Source organism: Cucumis sativus, chromosome 7 (assembly GCF_000004075.3).
Source record: "Cucumis sativus cultivar 9930 chromosome 7, Cucumber_9930_V3, whole genome shotgun sequence".
Lineage (NCBI taxonomy): Eukaryota > Viridiplantae > Streptophyta > Magnoliopsida > Cucurbitales > Cucurbitaceae > Cucumis > Cucumis sativus.
The window spans coordinates 10,483,870-10,508,415 of NC_026661.2; the positions used below are offsets into that span (position 1 = coordinate 10,483,870).

Here is a 24,546-nt window from a genome sequence, read left to right on the forward strand (position 1 = left end):
TAATTTTAAGAAGTCATCATCGAACTTAAATTTCTCAATGTGAACTTAAATTTCTCAATGTGAACTTAAATTTCTCAATGTGAACTTAAATTTGTCAAGGTGAATTACTTTGAAATATTTCATAGTTTAGTGTTTAAATTTAGTTTGAAATCTGAGGCAGATGATGAATTTTGTAGTTGGTGTTTTGATGTTGTTGGGTGTGAACTAAATTTTAAGTTAATGTAGGTAGTTTTGTTCAATGAATCTTGATAATTTTATCAATATGGGCCTGTGCATATGAGAAACCTCGACCTAGATCTATGAAATTGCTCTGAGATTCATTGAAGGAGTCTCAAGATCTGTTGCGTTTTGCAAGCATTTTGTGGGGGTAATTTCATAGACAATTTTGCCTGAGATTGGACTAAGATACATCACATAATGCATGACAAGCCTTATCTCGTGGCATCCTAGTGCAATGTTGTCCGAGTTCAATTGACAATTCATGTTGTTCTCGATTGAGATTGCCTCAAGTTTTAGAACGAAAAACTTTTTTTTGTTATGTGTTTTTTCTGTTTTGCAAATGCCTCTTGTCACCAAAATTCACAGTTCCCATATACCATTTGTGACCCAAAGACCTATGACTCAACCAACTTAAACCTAGGTGAGTGCGTGCAACTCCATCACATGATGTGTGGTAACACACTATGCCAATCCCTATTGAGAACCCCACTCATTGATGGACGACACTATCTCGTCGGCCAAAACCTACAAAATATAATAATATCATTAATACAAGTATATAACTACCGAAAAAATAAACATAATAAGCATATAATTATAAACTTGGAAGGCGAAGGGAAAGCGGTAGAGGCCATACGAGTGTTGTGACTTGTTATTCGCAAGTTTGTTTTGGTTTAATGTCACTTTTACATAAAGTGTTCATTTTTATCCCAAAATTTGTGGGTGTAATTATTAAAAGGTTGAGAGTTGAATTTGTGAAGAATCCAAATTTAAGTTACTATTATTAAAAGTTTTAATGTGTAATTAGAAGGTTGAAAAATAAGATTTGAATAAAGGAAGAGAAAGGGGAAAATTTCAATCCGAAATGGTATTATTATGTAAAAGCAAATTTCTTTTCCCTCCCAACAGAAGGAAGCTCGAAAAACAAGTATGTTCGGACCAAACTACAAGACAACCCACGTGGCATTTGTCCATTGGCGATGAGAAATAGAATTGCATACCTCAAGCTTACAAAGAGGGCCCCACAGTTGAGTTTACAATCACGCGCCAGACTTTGTTGCAAATAGTTCACGAAACGACGGCGTTATTGGAATTTACAACGTTCGGATTATTGAGGGTGTTTGTACAGCGCTTTTAGAGGCGAGTGAGGTTGAAGGAACGTGTGTCGTTTCCTCCCCGCAAACGAATCCATGAGACGATCTGCCAAACCCTTTTTCTTTTCTTTTTCTTTTTATTTTTATTGTACGATTTGCAAAATCTCTGAATGCATTTTGTCAAAATGTCTTTCAATTTGAATACCAACTTTAAATGTACAATTATACCCTTTTTCTTTCTCGCTTCTTCTTTTTTCTTCATTTAATATCTCCTCAAACTCTTTAACTAATTATATTATGGGGGAGGGATTAAGATATTTAATAAAGAAATGAGATTTTCTGTTTTAGCAAAAACTAAAATAGGAAAGTTGAGTAAGATATTTAATAAAGAAAAGGGATTTTAGAGACAAAAAATAATCAATCAGGGAATATTAATTAATTAATTTTTCTAAAAAGAAAGCATTAAATTAAATGCACATCTCATCGTAAGGTATCTTTGGAAGGGCATATTGGTCAATTCATCTCTGCCATTTCTCCACGCGCTCGTTCAGAAAACTGGAAAAATCGGTTCTCATTACTGCGATTTTCTCATCCATCTTCCAATCGGATGGAATCGACGATGAAGCTGCCACTGCCGCTGCCGCTGCCGGCGAAGTCTCAACACATTCCTACATTCACCTCTTCACTCTATCCTAAGTCGGTGAACCGATCGCCGGAATTGGATCTTCAACAGACGCCAAGTTCTCGCAAGGATTCTCGGCGGAGGATCCGAAACCTTTCGTTCATTAAGAGGAAGCTAGCGCCGTCCGGCAGGAGGAGCCGGCCACAGACTCCGCTTCTGAAGTGGAAGGTCGAGGAGAGAGTCGATGGTGGAGGTGAAATGGACGAGGACGAGAAGAAGTCGGAATCGGAGAACGGAGGAAAGGATCTCCAGCGGGTGAGTGGGGAAAGAGATGTGATCGTATCAGCGAGAAAACTCGCTGCTGGTTTTTGGCGGTTTCAGAAGCCGGAGGTTAGTGTTGATGGAGGAAAGAGCGGTTTGAAACGCACGCAGGAGCAGGGGATCGGTTCTCAGGTAAATGTTACTTTCGAAATCTCGTTTCCACTTTTGAATATGGTGAAGTTTGATGGAATTTTGAATTGTTCTGTTTGTATGATTAGCAATTGGTGAAGATTGAGTGTGCAGTTTTCTCTCCACATGGAATCTAATTTTTGGAAACTTCTGCGTTGCCTGGGATTAGATCGTTCGTTTCTGTTTCATTGTTGTGATAATTTATGATTCATCTTGTAGCCTGTTGCTGGCCATGTTCGGGTTCCAATTCTCCGCCATCACAACAGCAACATATTTAGTAATGAAACAAGGGATCTGATACAGGGCCAACCCTCAACTTCTGGTGTGAGAAATGGCGTTCTGCGCAAGGTAATGACACCATCTTCGTTATCTTCAGTTCCTCTTTTTCAATTTTTTAATCGAAAAACTTGTTGTATAAAATTTGAAGTGTTTTCTTCTCCAATCCCTGCAATCAGCTTGAGCCGTTCTTTCAATTCTCCAACTCAGTTATGGAGGGAGCAACCAAGTGGGACCCTATTGGCTCGAAAATTTCTGATGACAGAGGAGGTCTTATTTACAACCAAAGAGAGCTTCTTGACCAGCAAGTGAGCCTGGTTTCTGTTATATCTTCCCTCGAAGCTGAACTAAAGCAGACACGAGTTCGCATTTTGGAACTAGAAACTGAACGACATGCATCGAAAAAGAAGCTCGAGAGCTTCTTGAGAAAGGTTGATGAGGAAAAGGCTGTATGGCGTATGCGGGAACATGAGAAAGTACGTGTATTTATTGAAAGCATCAGAACTGAGTTGAACCATGAAAGGAAAAATCGAAGAAGAGTAGAGCATTTCAATTCAAAACTAGTACACGAGCTAGCTGATGCCAAGTCATTGGTGAAACGGCTGATGCAGGACTATGAAGAAGAAAGGAAGGAAAGAGTGTTGATTGAACAAGTGTGTGAAGAGCTTGCTAAAGAAATTGGAGACGACAAGGCTGAAATTGAGGCGTCAAAGAGAGAATCTGCTAGACTTAGAGAGGAAGTAGAAGAAGAAAGAAAGATGTTGCAGTTGGCAGAAGTATGGCGTGAAGAACGCGTACAAATGAAACTAGTCGATGCCAAAGTAGCTGTAGAAGAAAAGTACTCTCAGATGAATAGGCTTGTTGCAGATCTTGAAAATTTTCTAAGATTAAGGGGAGCAATCTCAGACATTAAGGAGATGAAAGAAGCTGTAATACTTGGAAAGACTGCTTCTGCACTGAACATTCAAGACATAAAACAGTTATCTTACCAACATTCTAAGCCAGATGATATTTTCTCCATCTTTGAAGAAGTTAATTTTGATGAAAACCATGAGAGGGAGGTAAAACCATATGGTTCCTTCAGTCCGGCAACTGTAATTTCTAAAGTTGGAACAACGAGTCCTGAAGTAAATGTGGATACAGCTAAACGTGTGGATGGCACTCTAATGGCATCACGCACATGCATCAATCAGAATGGTGAAATAGACGACGAGAGTGGATGGGAAACAGTGAGCCAAGTTGAAGATCAGGACTCGAGTTCTTCACCGGAAGGAAGCACGATACTGCCTGCTAATAAGAATTGTGGAAAGAGTAGCAGCACCTCAGGCTCTAGTGTAACAGACTGGGAAGAATACGGACACGGAGGAGGTGGTGGAGGAGAATCAACAATCAACGTCAGTGAAGTCTATTCAGAACTTGTAAAGAAATCAAAGAAAGTATCGAACTTAACAAAGAGGCTTTGGAAATCAGGCCATCATAATGGTGGAGACAGCAACAAGATGATAACAGTCAAGGAGCCTCCTCATGGTATAACATCATCATCACCGGATGCAGAATCAGGGAATGGTGAGTATAGTCCAGATTTTACGGGTCAATGGGGTTCCTTCGACATAAGCGACGGTCAAATAGCTCGACAGAGGAAAGTTCAGATTAATGCAAAGGAAAACCAGAAACTACAATTGCGACATGTTCTTAATCAGAAGATATAGAGGCAGTGAGTGATTGCTTCGTGAGATTTATGATCAAAACCATCGAGCTGCAATGCTAATTTTACCTTTGTCCATGGGCTTGCAACTGGGAATGGAAACAATGATTGAGGGCAAGCCTGGGCTATTTTCCGCGGCTGTAAAGATTGATTTTCATTGAGCAGGCATCACAATGTAATATATCTACTGTACTGTTAGATTCAAACTAATGAGGCTTTTACGATAATTTCGGCCTCTATTTTCTCCAGATGTATCAAGTATTCGACTTATCAATGGAATAATCCTTGAAGAGTAGAGCTTCATTTTGGAAAGTACCATAGTTTGTAAATTTTATAAAAGAATATTATATGTGGGAAATATCACTGTTATTGACAAGCAAGGAGGCAACAAAGGAAGAAAAGAAACTCAGTCACTTGAGGAAAAACACCACAATGCAAAATGATTCTGCACCATGTGTAAATAAGGATAGAAATCACATCTTATTCTATGATGATTTAATCAATTACACAACATTCTAAACAGTAAATGTTACACTTTCCTGTGTGATCAAGACTTTGAAATGGTCATATAACAACCAGAATGCCACAACAATTCAACAAGCTGGAGAAGTGAGTCGGTAAAGCTGAAACCGACCAGATTGATTATTTTGTCCAACATTCTTCGTGTCATCTATACTCTTGAAAGTTGACATGGCCAGTGGCTTTTGCGTGTTCTACAGCTTCCTGAACATTTGATTCTTTAAATGAATTACTAAAGTTTGAAGAATTAATGAAGTTAATGAATTTGGACAAGAAATACCGCTTGGCCAATGACTCCAATTTGGCAAACCCCACAGCGCAGTGTAAAGTTGGCAGTGTCGGTGAATCTCCTTTTCCTGAAACATGCAAGCGTGGATTAAGACATCGACACAAATGGAAGAAAATATCAATCCATAAGTCATAAACAAAAACAATCAAAAAGTCCAAGTTTCTTCAAAGAGAGTGATCTGAGAAATCTGTGATAGTACCAATGACAACTTTTAGGGCAAGTTAGGCAGCACAACTTATCATTTAAAGCAGAAGAGTAAATCGAAACAAGCCAAGTTCCAGAAACAAGTCGAGCTTCTAGGGTTGGTAGAATCAAATTGTTTGACCTTTAGTTGAAAATCCCAACATGTTTTTGTTTGGATTTTTACGATGTTTCTTCTAAGTATATGTGTAAAACACAGAAGTTTCTTTCACTATGACACCAGATCTTTCTCACCTTTGTTGATCTTTAACAAAATGAAGAGCTTGCTCCTCAATCGGCCCGATCGTCCTGTCTCTATTCACAGAAAAAATGGTCTGATCAAATTCCTCTGGAGCATCCTCAGCTGGAGACATCTGTCACAAACAAAGATGCATATATCAAACTCAATCAAAGACAATGTGGAATAATAACATTAACAAGCAGCAAAAAATCATGAGGATGAATCAGATTTTACTGTTCATGCCAAAAGAGAATCAGAGCAAAATACCATTTTGGTCTATGTACTTTGAAGTTTGTTCAATTTTTAATTTCAATTCTTTCAACTGCCCAATTTTAATTTCTATACTTCCAATAAATCTTATTTTTAATCCCTCAAAGTTAATTTTACCAAAGTTGGTTAATAATTATAATAATTTTCATGCGACATACAGTATGTTGATATGTTGACTAAATTTAAGATATATTGAAAATGCAAGTCTAAAGTTGAACAAACTTCAAAGTATATAACCAAAATCATATTTAAACCATGAAAATAATTACCAAAGATCATCCATGCTCAAAGCAAAAAAAGCGAAATTAAATGGAAATCCATAATTTATGTATTCTGGCCAATAAATAAAATACTGATAGGGCTTGTTTTATAACAAATGTTTGAAAACAAGCTGACAAGGCGGGGGTTATTTCCACCCAAAAGTCATTTTACCAATGAAATTGAAAAATAGAAGATGAGGGAATTGAAAAATCATACAACTAAAGCATCGTAGTGGAGTCCATCGTATATCAGCAGAACCCTTTCTGAATACCTCTTTTCCTGTCAAAGGGGATGGATAATTCAGTGTAGGAAAGATGAAAGGATTACTCTTCCAAGGCAATAGGGTCATAGGAATTGAATAATCCTAACCTGACCGTATAAATCACATCGTGCTGTCTGGATATCATATGCTGCTATTTCACGCCCATAATACTCAGATAGTATCGAAAGCTCGATTGCACCTGCATAAGAGAAAAATAACTTAAAAAGAACAAGAGATCACCAAACATAGCATATTTCCAGCGCCTACTCAGATATACTGACACTTTCAAATGCCAAAAGTACTTTTTCAACAAAATAGATTTGGTATCAGGTGCTGCTTAACAGTAAAACATTTTAAAAAATGTAATGCTGGAAACCCCCCAAAAGGATCCATATATTCCAGCTACACAAAGTCATCATATGTTTCTGTTGGTTCATAGTTTACTATTGGAAGAACAAACAATGAGCCAAACATGCAAAGCAACATAGTCAATAAATCCATGAGGAAGTTCAACAAAACACCTAGCCCATCATTTAATGCTAGAAACAAGAAACAGCGTGGTAACTATATATTTTGATCTTTATGTTATACTGCATTCCAACAAGAAATATCATAAAAACCTATCCATCAAGCAATGACAATATTGATACAAACCTCCCCACTTCTCTGAATCAAGAATCCAAGAACAGTACTCCTCATTTGGTTTTCCAAGAAATGCTTCGGAATACCTTGTTGGATCACTAGCTACGGTTGCAGCTATAACCTTCAAGAGAAATAATTGTACCAAATGTTTAGAGCAAAGAATACAAGTGTGATTCTGTACAGAAAGAAACTAGCAAAAATGAGAAAGCAAAATTTCTTTCAGCTACATCGTTCTATTCATTAAGCAAGTGATGGAGCTCCGATATGTAGTAATTCAACAGTAGACTTTATTGATGAATGCCGATAAGAATCCTTTAGTACAGTATAGGTATGAAAAGAGACTGACCAACTGTTATCCTATCTCTCAAGGATGAAACAGTAGACTCACTAACTTTCCCTGCCAAACAGACTTCCTATTTATATTCTTACTAGCCGACTTACTGCCCCTCTCACTAAGTAACTACCCTTTCTGAATTCTCAAGCCCTATGTTAACCACATTTCTCTTTCCCCTTTTACTATACTGTAATATAATAAGATGTCTTTCATTACTCTCCGTCTCCAAATTCACCTTGTCCTCAAGGTGAAAATCCGGTATATTTGTTGAAGATCTGCATAATCCTCCCATGTAGCTTCATGCCTAGGCAATCCCTTCCAACTCATGAGAACTTCCCACCCGCCAGCCTTATTCTTCGGATAGCCATATACTTCATCAGGAACTGCCTCCCATTCATGTGTTTCTGTGATATATTGAGTTGTGGGTTGAACAACAACATGTTCCCCTAGCAACTTTTTAATTGCGGCACATGGAAAACTGGATGTATGGCTGCTTCCTTCGGTAGTTCTAGCTTGTCGGCAACCGACCCTAATCGTTCAATGACTTTGTATGGCCTGAAAAACTTGGGCGATAATTCTTCATTTCTCTTCTTTCTCAACAATGTCTGTCGATAAGGTCTCAACTTCAGAAACACCTTATCACCCACTTGGTATTCAACCTCTCTTCTTTTAGCATCAACATACTTCTTCTTCTCCTCTTGCGACCCCCTCGAATGTTTTTTCAAGGCACCTAAGGTCACATCCCTTCCTTTAAGTTGTTCATCCAAAGCAGAATTCGAAGTAGCTTGTTCCCCATACGAAATCAATAGTGGTGGAAGTCGACCATACACAGCCTGAAAGGATGTCACCTCTAATGCTTGCTGGTATATTGTGTTATACCAGTACTTTGCCCAATGAAGCCAGCATATCCACTCCTTTAGACGCTCTCCACAGAAACACCTCAGATAACTTTCTACTCCTCTGTTTACAAACTCCGTCTGCCCATCAGTCTGTGGATGGAACGCAGTACTCTTATTCAACTTCGTTCCAACCAATCGAAAAAGTTCCCTCCAAAAATGACTGAGAAACTCCTTATCCCTGTCAGATACTATGGATTGCAGATATCCATGCAGCCTCACAATTTCTTTGACAAAGTTCTGCCACTGACTTAGCAGCTGTGTAAGGGTGCTTTAATGCCATGAAATGTCCATACTTGCTAAGCCTGTCAATTACCACAAAGATCACTTCGAAACCACTCCCTTTTGGCAAACCTTCCACAAAATCCATGGATATTCACTTCATATCTGATTGGCAATTTCAAGAGGAAACAATAACCCCGCAGGAGACAGTGTGCAGTGCCATAGTCTTATTCCTTTGACACACCATACACTCTTCACAATATCTTTTAACCGCTGCTTTCATTCCTTCCCAATATAGCTCCCCTGTCAATCTTTTATGAGTTCTCAGGAACCCTGCGTGTCCACCAAACACCAAATCATGGTAAGTATGTAGTATGGCAGGGATCAACGTTCATGACTAGGATATCACCAATCTATCCTTATACCTCAGCACTCCTTGTCTAATGGAAAACTTTCCCTCTACCTGCTCTTCTTGTCCTCGCAGTTCTTCAATTATCTTCTTCAGCTTGCCATCATTCTCTACTTTCTCCTTAATCATCTTTAGATCAGTGAGAGTTGGAGCAGATAAATTGTACAAATGGACTATTGATGGCATCCTCGAGAGCATCAACTGCTTTGTTTTCCGGTCTTGGTCTGTACACAACTTCAAACGAATACCCCATCAACGTTGCTATCCATCTATGGTATTATGGTTGAATTACCCTTTGCTCCAAAAAGAACTCCAAGGATCTTTGGTCAATTTTAACCACAAATTTAGTCCCTAACAAATACGGTCTCCACCTCTGGACTATGCTAATACAACAGCCATTAGCTCTCTTTCGTAAACTGGCTTCGCCTTATCTCTTATTGCTAATGTATGGCTGAAATATGCAATCGGATGCCTTGCCTAAACTAACACTGCCCCGATGCCATACCCCGAAGCATTTGTTTCAATCTCAAAGGGTATACTGAAATCTGGTAGAGCTAGCATAGGAAGTGTCATCATGGTATTCTTCAGCTTCATAAAAGCTTCCCTTGCCTCTTCTATCAACTTGAATGATCCTTTCTTCAACAATTGTGTCAAAGGGGATGCTATAGCTCCATATTGATGCACAAACCACCAGTAAGGACCAGTCAATCCCAAGAATCCGCATACCTCTCTCACATTTGTAGGGCAAGGCCATTCAACAATAGACCTTATCTTCTCCGAGTCAACTTCCACCCCTTGTCCGGAGATGATATGTCCCAAATATTCTACTCTTGCCTTTGCAAAATTACACTTCTTTCTATTGGCATATAGCTCGTTCTCCCTGACACTCCCAATACAAGTTCCAAGTCTTGCAAATGTTCCTCTAAGTTCTTGTTGTATATAAGGATGTCATAAAAAAAAACTAGTACGAACTTCCTAAGTATGGCCTGAATATATGGTTCATCATTGACTGGAACGTGGACGGTGCATTGGTTAAACCGAATGGCATAACCAAGAACACGTAATTCCCCTCATGCGTTCGAAAAGCTATCTTCTCAATATCTTCAACATTCATCCTTATCTGATGGTAACCTGCCTTCAAATCGATCTTAGAGAACATACACACCCCATTCAATTCGTCAAACAACTCCTCAATGACTGGTATCAGAAATTTGTCTAGTATGGTGACATTATTTAAGTGCCATGTAATCTACACAAAAACGCCAGCTTCCATCCTTTTTCTTAACCAGCAATACTGGACTGGAATAGGGACTGTTACTCGGTCATATCACCGTATGTGAGCATCTCCTCCACTAGCTTTTCCATTTCCTCCTACTAAAAAACATATCGACGTGGTCTTACATTTATAAGATTAGTTCCCTTCTTAAGGTGTATATGATGTTCGATCTCTCTTCTAGGTGGTAGCTTCTTCGGCCAATCGAACACGTCTGTAAACTCGCCTAACACCTCTGGAATAGACTCTTATACTGTGTAGACTTCATCAATCCCATAGAATTCGACCATTGTCATTCCGACAATTAAAGTTCTACATTCCACTAGGAATCCCTGATCTGATTAATCCCAGGATTTGATCATGTTCTTAAGACTCACTCTCGCCTTAGGAAGACTAGGGTCCCCTTTTAAATTCACCTTCTTCCCTTGATGTACGAAAGTCATTAATAAATTCCTCCAATCAACCACTATCACTCCCAGCGAATACAACCACGACATTTCCAAGATAAGATCTACTCCTCCAAGTTCCAAGGGTAGAAAGTCATCCTTCAATTTCCATTCATTAAAAAATACCTCTATTGCTTCACATATTCCCTTCCCCTTGACTGCAGCTCTAGATCCAAGGATTACCCAATAATGAGAGGTTTCTTTAGTTTGGAGTTTTATTTCATTGACTAGCTTCTCTGAGATGAAATTGTGGGTGGCTCCACAATCTATCAATTCTACAATCTCTCTTCCCCGAATCTTTCCATGCATCTTCATAGTTCCTAGGTTAGTCAACCTCACTACTGAGTTAATGGATAACTCTACACAAGTGCTGCTGTCTACTGCTAGCTCTAACACGTTCAATTCCGCCTCTGTCTCCTCTATGATTTCCCATTCTTCATTATCAGGTTTCACCACAAACATCTGAAGCTCTCTTTGTTCTTTTGCTTTGCATCTGTGGTCTACGAAATATTCCTCATTGCACCGGAAACATAACCCTTTGTCCCTTTGTGCTTGAAATTCTGCATCGGACAGACTCTTGGATGTTCCCTCTTACCTATTTTCTCCGGCAACCGTTCCTCTCAACGTAATCGTCCTCATCAGAAAAGTAGTGTTTCCTTTGTTTTCACTGCTGTTTATAACAGTATTAGTTTTGGCATCAGTGGAAGGGTAATTCGGGAATTTTCCTCTAGAGTATCCGAGAAAATTTGCTTCCTTCCGTAGAATCTCTCGATTCTCCACCATTTGTGCCAATTTCATCATTTGAGATAATCCTATTGGTTCACAAGACTCCACTTCTGCCTTAATCCATGGCAACAATCCGCCCATAAATGTTTCCTCAACAACTTTCTCTTGAAGATCCAATAAAGGTGCAACAAGCTTATCGAAAAGATGTCTATACTCTTCTACGCTTGATTCTTGCCAAATTCTAAAAGATCATCCATAAATGGATCCTTCTCGAATCGACCAAAAACGAATTAATAATCGTTCTTTCAGATAACTTTGCTGAGTTCTTTCTTTATTCCGATCAGTTCTTGATCGTGCGCCTCCAGCCTTTCCTCGATAAGTGTCTGAACCATTACGAAGCCTCTTTCCAGAACGACGTGCTCTGTTACCAATTTGATCGAACTCCGGTATGTAGTAATTCAATAGTAGACTTTATTGATGAATGAGGATAAGAATCCTTTAGTACAATATAGATATGAAAAGAGACTGACCAACTGTTATCCTATCTCTCAAGGATGAAACAGTAGACTCGCTAACTTTCTCAATTTCTAACTAACTTTCCCTCCCAAACAGACTTCCTATTTATATTCCCACTAGCCGACTTACTGCCCCTCTCACGAAGTAACTACCCTTTCTGAATTCTCAACCCCTATTATGTTAACTACATTTCTCTTTTCCCTTCTACTATATTATTGACATAAGGTATAGTGATACACATCTACTGCATGGCCATTTCTTTTCTTTGCTTTTCTTTTCATTTTTCTTTTTCAAACCTAATTTTAAGGTATCTAGATATGGGTACTCAGAAAAATACCCAACAAGAAGAAAAACAGGGAAAATTCCTCCCTGATCTATTCAGTATTCACAATGAAGATCAACCGGTAATTATAATGCTAAGCACAAGTTCACAATTCCAGAAAAACAGAGGAACAACGAGAACAAAGAACAAGAGCAAATAACAATGAGCAAAGAATAAATAAGGGCTGATTCAAGAACACCTCTCCAAGAGCTTCTAAAAGCTCCAAATATTTCACCACCAACCAACAAAGGCTTCCAGCACCCTTTCTTAACCCCAACAGAGTGGTCCCATCCAAGGTTTTTTTCTCTTTTATATACGTGATTGTCCAGGCCAGCTTACACGCACCTCGACTAATCTCACGGGACAACCTGCCTGACCCAACGTTTGGGTGTCAAAAGAAACTTGTAAGAAATTAATTCCTAGATAGGTGACCATCATGAATCTAATCCATGACCTCTTAGTTAGTTATTGAGATTATGTCTTCCTTTTTACTTCTACGCCAACTCATGATGGTTGGTCCCTTCCAAGGCTTGTAACCGAATTCACCACGTACTCAAGACCCTAATTATCCCTTCCCATTGCCTTTCCTTTTTACCCTTTCTCTCATATGTGTGAACGATAGGAGGTCTTACAGATTCATAACCTCTTTCAAATAATTTAGAATCTAAAATAACTCCTAAAACATGATGCATGATAAAAAGCATTAAACTCTAGAGTAGTTAATAACGATGAAATATTATAAATCAGAACCTGTCTTAGCTCAGTAGCCTTGAGTTTATCATGGTCCATAACATACCTAACATACATCACATGAAAGATAAAGATTGAGCACAACGGGAGTAGCACAAAAATGAACATGAGACATGGGCACATGACAGAGGTATGGTGACAACTCACAATGCATTTTCTAGAAAACCAAAACATGAACATGGAAAGGACCCATTTAATTTTATATTTTCAAATATATTTGTATGCTCGTCACATTTCAGTGATTTCCATACTAAAAAAATCAAATTTAGTATGATGATATTTATATTTCAAAATACTATATGAAAAGAGAGAAGACATTTGGTATCAACAAAAAGTTGCAGAAATCACTTATATATACTTCTAGAAAATAATGACTTAAGACATATGTCTAAAAAGGAAATCTATATAGAAGTATAATCAGAAGATTTAAAGTTTTAAGGCAACAAAGTTAAGCACACATACAACTAAAAGGGGGAGACCCATATCTCTGAAAAGAACTAAAATGCTATATGTCAAGAAGTTGATTTTTTCTGCAACTTTTCTTCTAATACAAAATGATACAAACAAAAGATACTATCCAAGGGGCTTACAAAAAAAATTCTCCAATTTGATAGAAAATAATTTAAGACGTAACTGTTGAAAGGGACTAAATTTTTAAACCAGAAAAAGCCATAAACAGAGATGCATAAGGGGTTGGAAATTTAGTGGTACAAATTGATTTCCTCGTCTTGAAAATCTTGAAGTTCCTTTCATTCAATATTTTCCATAAAAAAATTATATGTATTGGGGTTGGAAATTTAGTGGTACAAATTGATTTCCCCCCTAACTTCAAACCTTTTCTCTTAATCTGACATGCCACAGCTAAAATAAACCCATTTCATAGGTAATAAACAGCCTTATCACCTAATCTTTACAAAGGAATGAGTAGGCAAGTAATTTGAAGTGTACCCAACAGCATTGAAGAGACAACTGTTGTCTGATGGAATAACCCTTCTAATAATTGCACCCTCCATAGTATAAGTATTACCTGAAATCAATTCAATCAATGGGTGCTTCAATATTTAATACAAAATGAACATATAAACCCTTCAAGTTCCACTCAAATAAAGGAAATCACTGGCACATTATAAAACAAGAACAAGATAACTAGTGAACCTCCCAATGCACAAGCTGCTGCAAAAGCACAAACAGAAATACTCAGCAAAAGCCAATTACTAACAACAAGCATATATGTTCATATCTAAAGAAGTTTCAAAAACATATATCAAGGAAGTCAAAATATAAGATGAACAAGGAGGGATAAATCAACTCAACCAAGAACCGTACTGAAAGGAAGCCCCTGGGCTTCAAGTTATATATAAACCCCTCTTCATAAATTACAAAATAAATCAAACCTAGAATCATCAGAAAGTATAATCCAACACAAATTACAAAGGGAGTGGTAAAAACGAGATTGAACTTCACCTAATCACAAACCCAAGAGCACAAATTTAAGAAATTTCTAGATCCAATTTTGTCTACAGAAGGAGAAGGAAGGAGAAGAGCTTTACCGGCAAAAAGAAGATAACGGATGGATGAAAGAAAAGAATCAGATATGCTTTATTTTCCCTTTGGAATGAAGTATGGAGTCGGATTGAATGAAGAAGACGTTTCAAACTTTCAGTTGTCGATCTTTATGAGCCTGTTAATGCCAGGTTTTTTTAGGTACTCCAAATTTACATATGAAACTGCTTGCGCCGATTCGAAGCCATCCGCACCATTGGCAATACGACGAGCTTTATCAAAAAGTTACAACAAACTTTGAAAAGAAGGTATGGAAATGAGATTCGAGCTGAATTTGAAGTGTTCTCAAGAGCATTTTCAATTCAACCCAAAAGCATTTGAGTTTCAACTTTGTTTTCGATAACTTTGAATGAATTTAATCGTTTATTGTAATGTTTTGGTTAAATGATAAATGGTTAAATTTATAAAAAAAATGTCCTTTAAATTAGTAGTTTATTTAGGTTTACTTTACATTCATAAATATTCTTGACCTTAAAAAAAACAGTTAAGAAAATACTCTACAAATTTTACATCCATTTTTTACCAACTAAAATAAAAATAAAAATTGTAAGCCTAAACCATGGTAGATCACGAATATAATCAATCTCAATAAATATTGATAAGAATCGTGACGTTCCGCACGTTCTAAAGGGACCAATTACAAGATCTAAGACTAAGACAACAAATATTTAATAATCGTTCATTCTTCATGTACAATAATGAATAGAGTGGTTTATCCTCAATTTCATGTGCTACATGATAATGCTAGAGACGAATGTCCATTTGAAGTATTGAATGTCAATGTCTTCTCGGTTGATTAAGCTTCCATGAGTCAAACACTTTGAAGGTTCCATGACTTAGTTATTATCACATTTTTATTGTATTTCCATTTGTTTTAATTTGTTTAGTTAGGATGGCTACCATTAATGAGTTAGTATTAAAAATTGTGGTTGAAAGATAGGAAGTTTAGTTAATGTTTTAGCTTGGCATTTTGGTATTTACGTTAAATAGGCTAAAATCTCTTTAAAGATATATAATGTTTTTATCTTTTCATTTGTAATAGAAGAAGACTTTTGATGAATGAAATTTTAAATTTCATATTGAGATTTTTTCTTTAAATTTTGCAATTCTTACGATAGAATGCACATGCGAGTTATTCAACCTAACCTTGATCAAGTTTGATGACGGAATGACTCAATTTAGAACAAGATTTCCAAATCTTGCTTCTAGATCTTCAATCTAAAAGGTTAATCTAATTCTAAACTTCACTTGGTTGATCTAAACATAAGTAGGTGTTAGTTTCTTAGATTCAAAGTTTCTTGCTACCTTAATAACTTAGATCTTTGGACTGGGGATTAGGTTTGCTTTATCATTTGGTATAAGAAAATAGACTGTATCTTTGTGGCCTATTCTACAATTGATTTTTTCTTTCTTGTAATATTTAAATTTTAGTTTTCAATTTTATCTTCTAATTTCTTTATTATCTTTTCATCCATTCTACTCCATATCTTTATCTTATTTCCATCTTATTACGCTTTACATATTGAAAAGAAAACAAAAACAAAAAAACAAAAAATAAAGAACAAAGAACCAAAAAAGAAGAAGAAAAAGAAAAAGAGTTAAAAAAAAAACAACAAAATTTGTTCTAGTAAAATTTTGCATGAATGAGTTATTACATTAACTTTTTATATTTTTCTATCATTCTCTGGGTCAATTGCATGATCATTTGGGTGTCTTTTCACCTTCCAATAATTAATTGTTAGACTTAACTTCTTTTTTATCTTTCATGTGCGCTCCTTGCAAATGACTGAATTTGACTTTGTGTCCTTCAACAATCTTTTAAATTATCCTCTTATCTTGAACTTCTAAGAGGAGTAGTTTATCAAAGTTATTGCTTACAACCTTTCTATTTACAATACCATTTCTAGGTCTAGTTTCGTTAAAAAACATTGCGTTTTCTTTTTTATTTGTTTGAACTTTTTTTTCTTGTTCTTTTTGTGGTTACTTTCATAATTATCTTGTCTTGTTATATTTAATAGCTCATTATTTCAAAGATTGCATAGGCTTACCTATATCATAATTTAGCTACTTTTCCAAATAGTCTACCTTTTATGTATAAACATGAGTATCCCTGAGTGAATAAATAGTAAGTTAGTGTGTGAGGTCCTTTTAATATATTCACTATGGATCAAGAAGTGTAAATATTGATGGGAATATTAGTGAAGCTAGAAGGATAGAAACACAAGAAGGAGCAATTTTTCGTATCAATTTGAAGAAGGTAGCTTTAAGGAACCACCACCAAGGGGAGAAGTCTTGAATGAAGAAGTTGAAAATGAGGATGAGGAAGCTCTTTTAGCCGAACAAATACAATGGGAAGGAGAGTGTTAGACCAAGGTAGAAGAAGAGGAAGAAGAGAGGAAAGGGGCATGTTACCACAAACAAGGGTTGGAAGGGAGTATTAAAAGGAAAGAGGAGAAAAAATAGGGATAGGAGGAGTGAAGCTCACAACTCTTACCTTCCATGGGACAACAAATCTGGAGGAATATTTGCAATATGAGGGAAAAATCAAGTATGTTTTTTATTATCATAGTTTTAGTGAATAAAGGAAAAATGAAGCTTGTTGTAGCTTGAATTTATGGATAATGTGAGTGCATGGGAGACATCATTGAAACTTGCATGGAGAAGGAATTATGAAAAGCCAATTTTAACTTGGAAGGAATTAAAAGTCATAATGTGGAGGAGGTACATTCCTAAGCATTACATTCGAGAACTCAAGCTAAAGCTTTACTCTTAACGGCAAGGATCCAAAAGTGTGGAGGCTTAATATAAGAAAATGTAAACCCTTATTAATAGAACCAATATTGATGAAGATGATGAAGATATAATGGCAAGATTCCTAGGAAGAATGAATCGAGAATTGGGCAACCAAATGGGTAGGCAAACTTACTTTTATATGAAATAGTCGCTTTGAGACCCGTTCTTAAGTTAAAGAGTAATTTTAACTAAGTGCTTAAAGAAAAGGCATTTTGAGAAGTTTACAAACATAAAAAGTTGATAATTAAGGTAGTTGAAGAGGGAGGTGAAGCGACGAGACTTTTGAAAACTAAGTGTTATTATGCGACTTAGGCTATTCGCAAAATTGGAAGTCTAGGCAATAAGAAGTAAGGAAAGTTTCCAGAAATTTTCTAAGTATACTTAATGGACCACGTGTAGAGATTAAGTTAAACCTTAAGCCTACACATGCACCACTAAGAGTAGGAGCCGACAAGATGACAAAAGTTTAAGGGTGCTTGTTTAAGGAATAGTATAAATAGAGGTTAAGGTCAGACTATGAGCTAGATTATTAGCTATGGTTACTCTGCAAAATTGAAAAGAAAGCTAAAGGATTGCAGTGCTGTCAAAAGTGTTTACACGAGAAGAAGAAGAAGGAGCATTTCGAGTTTAAGTTGTCTAGTTTTGTGAGTGTTTTCTTTAAAGTTTTATATGATATCAAACTTCCTTCTTAAAGTCTTTACTGATTTTGAAATGTTCAATATCTATGTTTCTAAAGAGATTTATAAGAAAAGTTTATATCATGCTTTACTATGTTTAAAGCATGTTTATTATGACTTTAATGATTGAAAAATGGTGTTCAAACCATTAGTTTACTTCCTAACATTTAGCTGACTATTATGTGCAGATAAGGAGTAAAGACAGTCATGTATAAAAAATGTGCATGGTAAGGTGAGACGGGACAATGTATAAAAAGATGTACATGATGCTTTGGCCTGAATAACAAAGATGAATCTATATATTCTCGGTTGTTGTTGTTACAGTAGTCTAAAAGCAAAGTAATGAGACTTAGCGTAGAGAATGATTTGGGATCCTTGGTGAAAGGAACGTTTGTTGATTAATGTGTATGTTTATATGAAATATTGAAGTTATGTGATTGTTAAACGATATGATATGTTATTCAGAAAGACGTGTTGGTGCAAAATGATTTGGTAATTGATGAAATGATGTTTACAAAAGGTATTTCGCATAAGAAATTTTATAAAACCTCGCTAAGTTTGTAGACTTGTGTTTTAGAATTTCATCCTCCAAGAATAAGGCGATAAGGCCAAGAAAGGAAAATGTGAGAAGGGTTGCCCAACATTATACTTTTAAGTTAAAAGTGTTGTACTTATGTAACATGTTTAAGTGTTGTAAAATGTTTAGCTAAAGTTTAATAAATATTTTTTTATTGCATTTTGTGTTAAGTTGTTAATATCGCCTAAGGTTTATTTGAAATTCATAAATTAAGACAAAAGAAAGTCACTAGGCGATTAATTAGCAAAGCTTAAGGACCCTAAGACTAAGTGTGTTTGAGAAACTAATCTCTAAAGATGTTATTTGGACTACGGAGTAGACATTAAGCTTCCATGAGCCCAACACTTTAAGACTTCATGAACTAGTTAATATCACATTTTTATTATCGTATTGTCATTTGTTTTAATTTGACTAGTTAAGTTGGCTACCATTAATAAGTTAGTATTAAAGATGGTGGTTGGAAGATAGTTGTTGGAAGATGGAAGACTTAGTTAATATTTTATTTTGGCATTTTGATATTTACATTAAATAGGCTAGAATCTATATTTCAACCAAAGATCATGCTCCTATTTACCACTAGGTCAATCCATGATGGGTTAATATATCTAAGAAACGACGTGTAAATACATTTATGAAAACCAATTAAGGGAATGGTTCGATTGGATCTCTTAATAAAGAATTCAAAACGATACAACAACATTCTAAAATCCATAAAAGGAACTTTAAAGATCTCTCGAGTCATACACATATTCCATAAAATATAACTTACTTTTAATGGCAGGATTTAAAATTAAAATTGACCTAATTCAAAACTTACCCAAAGTTGGATCAAACGAAAAAGAACTTCAACGGTGAATATCTTTTATCATTGCTTGTTTTGATAAATTTCTATGTGCGGCCATATTCCTTAAAAATATCATGCAGTAGCCTAGAACAACAAAACTAAGAAGAAAAAGTATATGATTAGCTTGAAACTCAAGATTGTAGATCATATGGAAAACAAAATCACAACACCCAATAAGTATAGTGAGCATTAATTTAAACAAAGCTAACAAAGGTCAGTAGATGACTCCAAAGATATGGATGAGAGTTGAACTCAGTCAAATAGCAAAATATACTTCCACTACGAACATAAGCATGACATCCTCACTTTGTAACAATATGCACAATAGTAAAATGACATTCTCACCTTCAAGGAAGAGACAAATCCAAGAAGTCCCTAAATCCAATTTTTTGTCTACATAAAAATCCAAGGAATCAGAAGTATAACCTACCACAAATTACCAAGAAGTGACAAATCAGAGAGCAATAACTCTTCTTTTTCTGTTTCACATAAACAAATTTAAGATGGGCTGGAGAAATGTGACAAATTTTAGACTAGAAGCGAAAAGAAGGTAAAAGAAATAGAGAGTGAAAAAGGGGACCTTCTTGTTTTGCATCTACTCCATGAACGATGGATGGCTGGAACACGAACAACGAGTAGACAGACAATGAAGAAGTTGGTGACATTGAAGTGAATCGAGGATGATGGATGGACCAATGAAAAGATGGCTGAAACACGAACCACAAACCAACAAACAAACTTGAAGAGGTACGACGTCGATGAGGAACGACGGCAGTTGGATAGAAATAGGCATGACAAATGGATGGCTAGAACACAAACCATGAGTTGACAGACAATGAAGATGCCAACGACATTGAAGCGAATCAAAGGTGATGGATGGATAAATGAAAAGATGGATGAAACACAAAACCACTCACTAGCAAACAAACTTGAAGAGGCACGAAGTTGATGAGGAATGACGACATTGGGATAGAAATAGGCATGACAGTTGGAAGGTGAAATGGAAATCCTTTTGGGTGTGGAGGAGAAACTCCAACATTTGTAGTGATTGGAACGAAACAAAATATAACAAACAGTCAAAATATTTATGGTCCGTGTAAAAAAAGAAAAGCACATAAAAGCCCACTATTTTTTTAAAATATTTTTTATTTGCCCTTCCTTTTGTATTTCTTTTCTTTCTCTTCCGCTATTTTTTTTCTCTTCGTAGTCTTTTTCTCTTTTTCCGACATTTTTTTCTCTTCTTCTGCCATTTTTCTTTCTTCTTCCGTCATTCTTCTCTTATTTTTTTCAACCGATTATTTGATTTAAGATCGTGTACCAAAATTTTTTTTTAATAGAAAATCTAAACGACCGCGTACTAAATAACATTTAACAAATAATTTAGATTTAGGTAGCCAAATTTCAAACGTAAACGATCGTGTATCAAATATAAACGATCATGTACAAAAAAAATACTAAAAAATCATTTAGATTTGGCTACCCAAATTTATAGGATAAATGTAAATGATCGTGTATTAAATATAAAATATAAATTATTGTATACTAAATATAAACGATCGTGTACCAAAAAATAATGAATAAAATTGTTTAGGTTTGTCTACCAAAATTTAAAGGATTAAATATAAATGACCGTCTACCAAAAATAGCCAAATCTAAATGATCATGAAATAATCTTGAAAAAAAATCGTTTAGATTTTACCTAACCAAATCTAAATGGGTAGGATAGAATAACCAAATTTAAACGATTGTTTTCTAAATATATTAGATGTGGTAGATGTCAATTAATCATGTATTTTTCATTGTGGGCATGTGGGTTTTTTCCAATTTTGAAATTATTCTATAGAGCGTAAATATTTGAGTGCTTTGTTATATTTTTTAAGAGACCCTCTATTTTAAAATAAAAAATTATATATTTCTATTTTATTAAAAATAAAAAAATTTATTTAATAATAGTTAATAAGTCTTTCATAAAAGAAAATGATCAAAAGTAGCAAATTTGACAAAATATATACAACATGTAGCAAAATTTTAAATTTGATCAATAATAAGTATTGATAAACACTGACATGCTTCTATTAGTAATATTAATAGATAGTAATAGAAGTCTGTCGATTTCTATTATTGATATCCAAAATTAATTTGTTATAGCTCGTAAATATTTTAATTTATTTTGTTATTTTTTTTAAAATTAGTAGAGAAAATCACTGAAATGGATGGAAGTTAAGTGGATGGATCTATTTTTTTCAAAATTGTGAAGATGCTTCACCACGTCGAATCAATAGATTTTTCAAAATTATAAAGATAGTTAGAGATATGAATTAATAAGAAAATATACATCTTCTCTTTGTTTTTATTTATATGGAAGAAGAAAAAAAAAACAAAATTAATTTAACATTATAATAATGACTTAATGAGGTATGGTTTAAATACAAAATTTCCTACAAAATGGGCAAGATCCATGCAAGTGTAGCCATTGGTCTATGCAAACCACATGAAAGAAATGATCACAATTTGGAAGTATCCTACCAATTTCTCCATCTTCAAATTCCTGAAAAATGTGACCAAACATAAATATTCTTTTAAAAAGAAAAGTTTGAAAGAAATCATTGGCTTTAAAAGACATTAATTGACCTTTTCTTATTTTTTAAACATTACATACACATAACCATCAATGTAACTGGATTTCTTTTTAATTAATTAGGTCCATTCTCTCCAATATAATAAAACTTTTGTATCTATAAAAAAAATTTCACCTATGGTTATATTTATAAATAGTTTCACTTATTTTAGATTATTTGAAAATTTATTTTATTTAGTATATATTATATTTTCTTTCAACTTTGAAATGGTTGGTTTTTACTCTCCATTTTCAAATATTTTTATTTAGGCTATAATTTTCATTTTTTTTTTAACCATTTGTATTAGATTCCAAAGTTTAGACAAAAACAATTATTTTGAATTATTTTCCATTTAATCAACAGCAATTAGAATTCTCTGCATGGCTGAAGAAATTTGTAAACATTCATGTAAGCTTTCTTTTTTTAATAAAAAAAAATTGATAAAAATTCCATTTTAGTTCTTTGTTTTAAAAAATATTGTGTTATTTCAAACAATAATCTATGACTCAAACACAATCTATTATAATTCAACGATAATAACTCAAAACTACAATAAATTATTACTTACTCCAAACATTCTTTCTTTAAGAAAGTTAATTCAAACACGCCTTTAATATATTTTAGACAAAAGAATATAATTATATATATATAAATATTTACCTCTAAGCAAATAGAACAAGAAATTGAGTTGACAGTGGTGTGATCATATTCACAAACAGGTAACATTTGGACACTCTCCATCGACAACCCTTCTACACAACTTTCTCCGGCAACGTCGACAAACTCCGATATCTCTCGATACATATACTCAGAGAAGTTGCTTGCCTGAAATTTTTTATCTTTAGAAAAATATTGAATCTTAAAATCTGCCATTAAAGGTAGCATTATTCAAGCTTTTTCACTTACCCAGTTCATCAACCCCTTCCCATCCATCAGCCTCTCCATTATTGCTTCCTGCCACAATCAAATGCAGTCTAAGGAAGAGGGAAAAAAGGATAAAAACATTGATATTAAAAGTTAATTATTTGATATATTTTTTTAAAATACATCGTAAATATAGCAATTAGCTAGGCTCAATCCAATAGTAAATATTGCTGTAAATTAGCAAATAAATTTAGTCTATAAAATATTACCTAATTGTTCTCCAAATTTTAGAGTGTAATGATTGGTTCTTAAAACTTTTAATTTTATATCTAATAGGTATTTTACTTTATTTTATTTTGGTTCATAAATATTTCATCTATCCACTTAATACAAAATTAAAAATATAGGTCCAAATTTACTTTTATAATTAATATACATCACTTCATTTTTTTTAAAAAATTAAATCCAAAATATAAATGTATTAAATATAAAAGGTTGTTAGCCATTTTTAGAGTTTAGTTATGTGTTAATTTTAAACACACAATTAAAGAAATAAACCTATAACTTGAAGTTTTAAAGTTTTATGAATTTGACTAGAAAAACATATCCATTATTTCAAATGACATTTTTCCTTCTAACCTTTGATATACTGAAAAGCCTACCCTTGATAAACAATATCTATGCCCGGATGCACTGGAGCTGAATATCTGAAGGGCTACGGCCGCGCCGGCAATAGCGCCTATCCCCGTGCCATGCCCTTTGAAGGCTCCGATCACAGTTCCCACAGACGCACCAACTGTACAAATTAAATTTAGGGCGGAAAAACAAAAACAATTATACTGATTCTTTTACTATATATTTTCGCAACCATATTATTAATTAAACCCCAATCTATGGTGTGTTATCGTGTATCAAATAGTTTATTGAGATGAGACATCATACCTAGAGCGAGAAGAGAGAGGAACAAAGCGAAGGTGATCATCTTCAAAGCTTCGGTGAGGAAGCGAAGAGGTTTATGGAAAAAAAGCTGCTCCTTAAACTCAAGAACCAGCATGGTAAACTCAGAACAAGAAATCAGGAACATGTCAAAGAGTTTGAAGAATTGCATTGAAGTTTAGTGAGTTACTTTGGATATTTAAAGGGTATTATTGAAGAAAGAAGAAGATGGTAGGGCCAAGTTGGTGGATATGATATACACAATGCATAAGCTTACATTTTGGGTAATAAATGGGATGAAAGTTTTCTTTTTTTAGAAGATAAAATGTACACATATTGGAAGGATTGGTAATGTTTCTCAGCTACCCTTTTTCTTTTTCTCTCTTTTATTATAATACATTTGACTTTTGAAGATTTGTACCAAACAGAGAGAGAGAGTAAAAGAAAATTGCTCTTCTTTAACACATTTTTAATGGATTTTGCCAATTGGAGGGGTTGATTTTTATTTAATGTCATCAATTTTTAAAATTCAAACAAGACCAAGTGATTTATAAATATCTTTCGTCAACTCATTAATAAGTTTAAATTTGAAGAAGATAATCAAGTGATTTATATATATATATACCTCTATCAACTAATTAATAAGTTTAATTTAGTTAATTAAGTTGTGTAACCATTTGATTTTAGTTTTTGAAAAAAAAAATGAAAATGGCTTGAACTAAGATTCTATGTATAAACTTAATTTGTTTT

General features: G+C 34.7%; 3 protein-coding genes and 1 long non-coding RNA gene across 10 annotated transcripts; 1 reads left to right on the forward strand and 3 right to left on the reverse strand.

Moving 5' to 3' along the window:
• The first annotated feature begins 1,782 nt into the window (after positions 1-1,782).
• On the forward strand, positions 1,783-4,669 carry LOC101222707. The gene is made up of 3 exons (XM_004139736.3): positions 1,783-2,388; positions 2,605-2,733; positions 2,841-4,669. Exons 1-3 carry the CDS (start codon positions 1,921-1,923, stop codon positions 4,368-4,370), a joined length of 2,127 nt encoding a protein of 708 aa, XP_004139784.1. The 5' UTR covers positions 1,783-1,920; the 3' UTR covers positions 4,371-4,669.
• Positions 4,670-4,687: 18 nt separating this feature from the next.
• Positions 4,688-14,832, reverse strand: LOC101222942 (OVARIAN TUMOR DOMAIN-containing deubiquitinating enzyme 2). Of its 6 annotated transcripts, none has more exons than XM_031889371.1 (10): positions 14,475-14,831; positions 14,080-14,097; positions 13,828-13,951; positions 12,925-12,970; positions 7,043-7,151; positions 6,496-6,587; positions 6,343-6,405; positions 5,610-5,728; positions 5,166-5,241; positions 4,688-5,089 (listed from the first exon to the last, which is right to left on the reverse strand). In XM_031889371.1, exons 3-10 carry the CDS (start codon positions 13,935-13,937, stop codon positions 5,033-5,035), a joined length of 672 nt encoding a protein of 223 aa, XP_031745231.1. In that variant the 5' UTR covers positions 13,938-13,951; positions 14,080-14,097; positions 14,475-14,831; the 3' UTR covers positions 4,688-5,032. The 6 variants fall into 6 exon arrangements, with proteins under 6 accessions (XP_031745231.1, XP_031745232.1, XP_004139785.1 ...); XM_031889372.1 differs by having other exon boundaries at positions 13,873-13,951; positions 14,475-14,829; XM_004139737.3 differs by lacking the exon at positions 14,080-14,097 and having other exon boundaries at positions 13,873-13,951; positions 14,475-14,832.
• Positions 14,833-19,233: 4,401 nt separating this feature from the next.
• On the reverse strand, positions 19,234-20,475 carry LOC116405213. Its single transcript, XR_004218377.1, has 2 exons — positions 19,724-20,475; positions 19,234-19,476 (listed from the first exon to the last, which is right to left on the reverse strand). It is a non-coding gene; the product is annotated as an uncharacterized LOC116405213 (long non-coding RNA).
• A 1,232-nt stretch (positions 20,476-21,707) lies between these two features.
• On the reverse strand, positions 21,708-23,990 carry LOC105436116 (NEP1-interacting protein-like 1). 2 transcript variants are annotated; one of them, XR_970044.2, is made up of 5 exons: positions 23,803-23,990; positions 23,500-23,656; positions 22,903-22,950; positions 22,657-22,821; positions 21,708-21,926 (listed from the first exon to the last, which is right to left on the reverse strand). XR_970044.2 is itself a non-coding variant. In XM_011660671.2 (5 exons), the coding sequence occupies exons 1-5, from the start codon at positions 23,966-23,968 to the stop codon at positions 21,801-21,803; spliced, it is 639 nt and encodes a 212-aa protein (XP_011658973.2). In that variant the 5' UTR covers positions 23,969-23,987; the 3' UTR covers positions 21,708-21,800. The 2 variants fall into 2 exon arrangements, 1 of the variants encoding a protein (XP_011658973.2); XM_011660671.2 differs by having other exon boundaries at positions 23,523-23,656; positions 23,803-23,987.
• Positions 23,991-24,546: the final 556 nt, after the last annotated feature.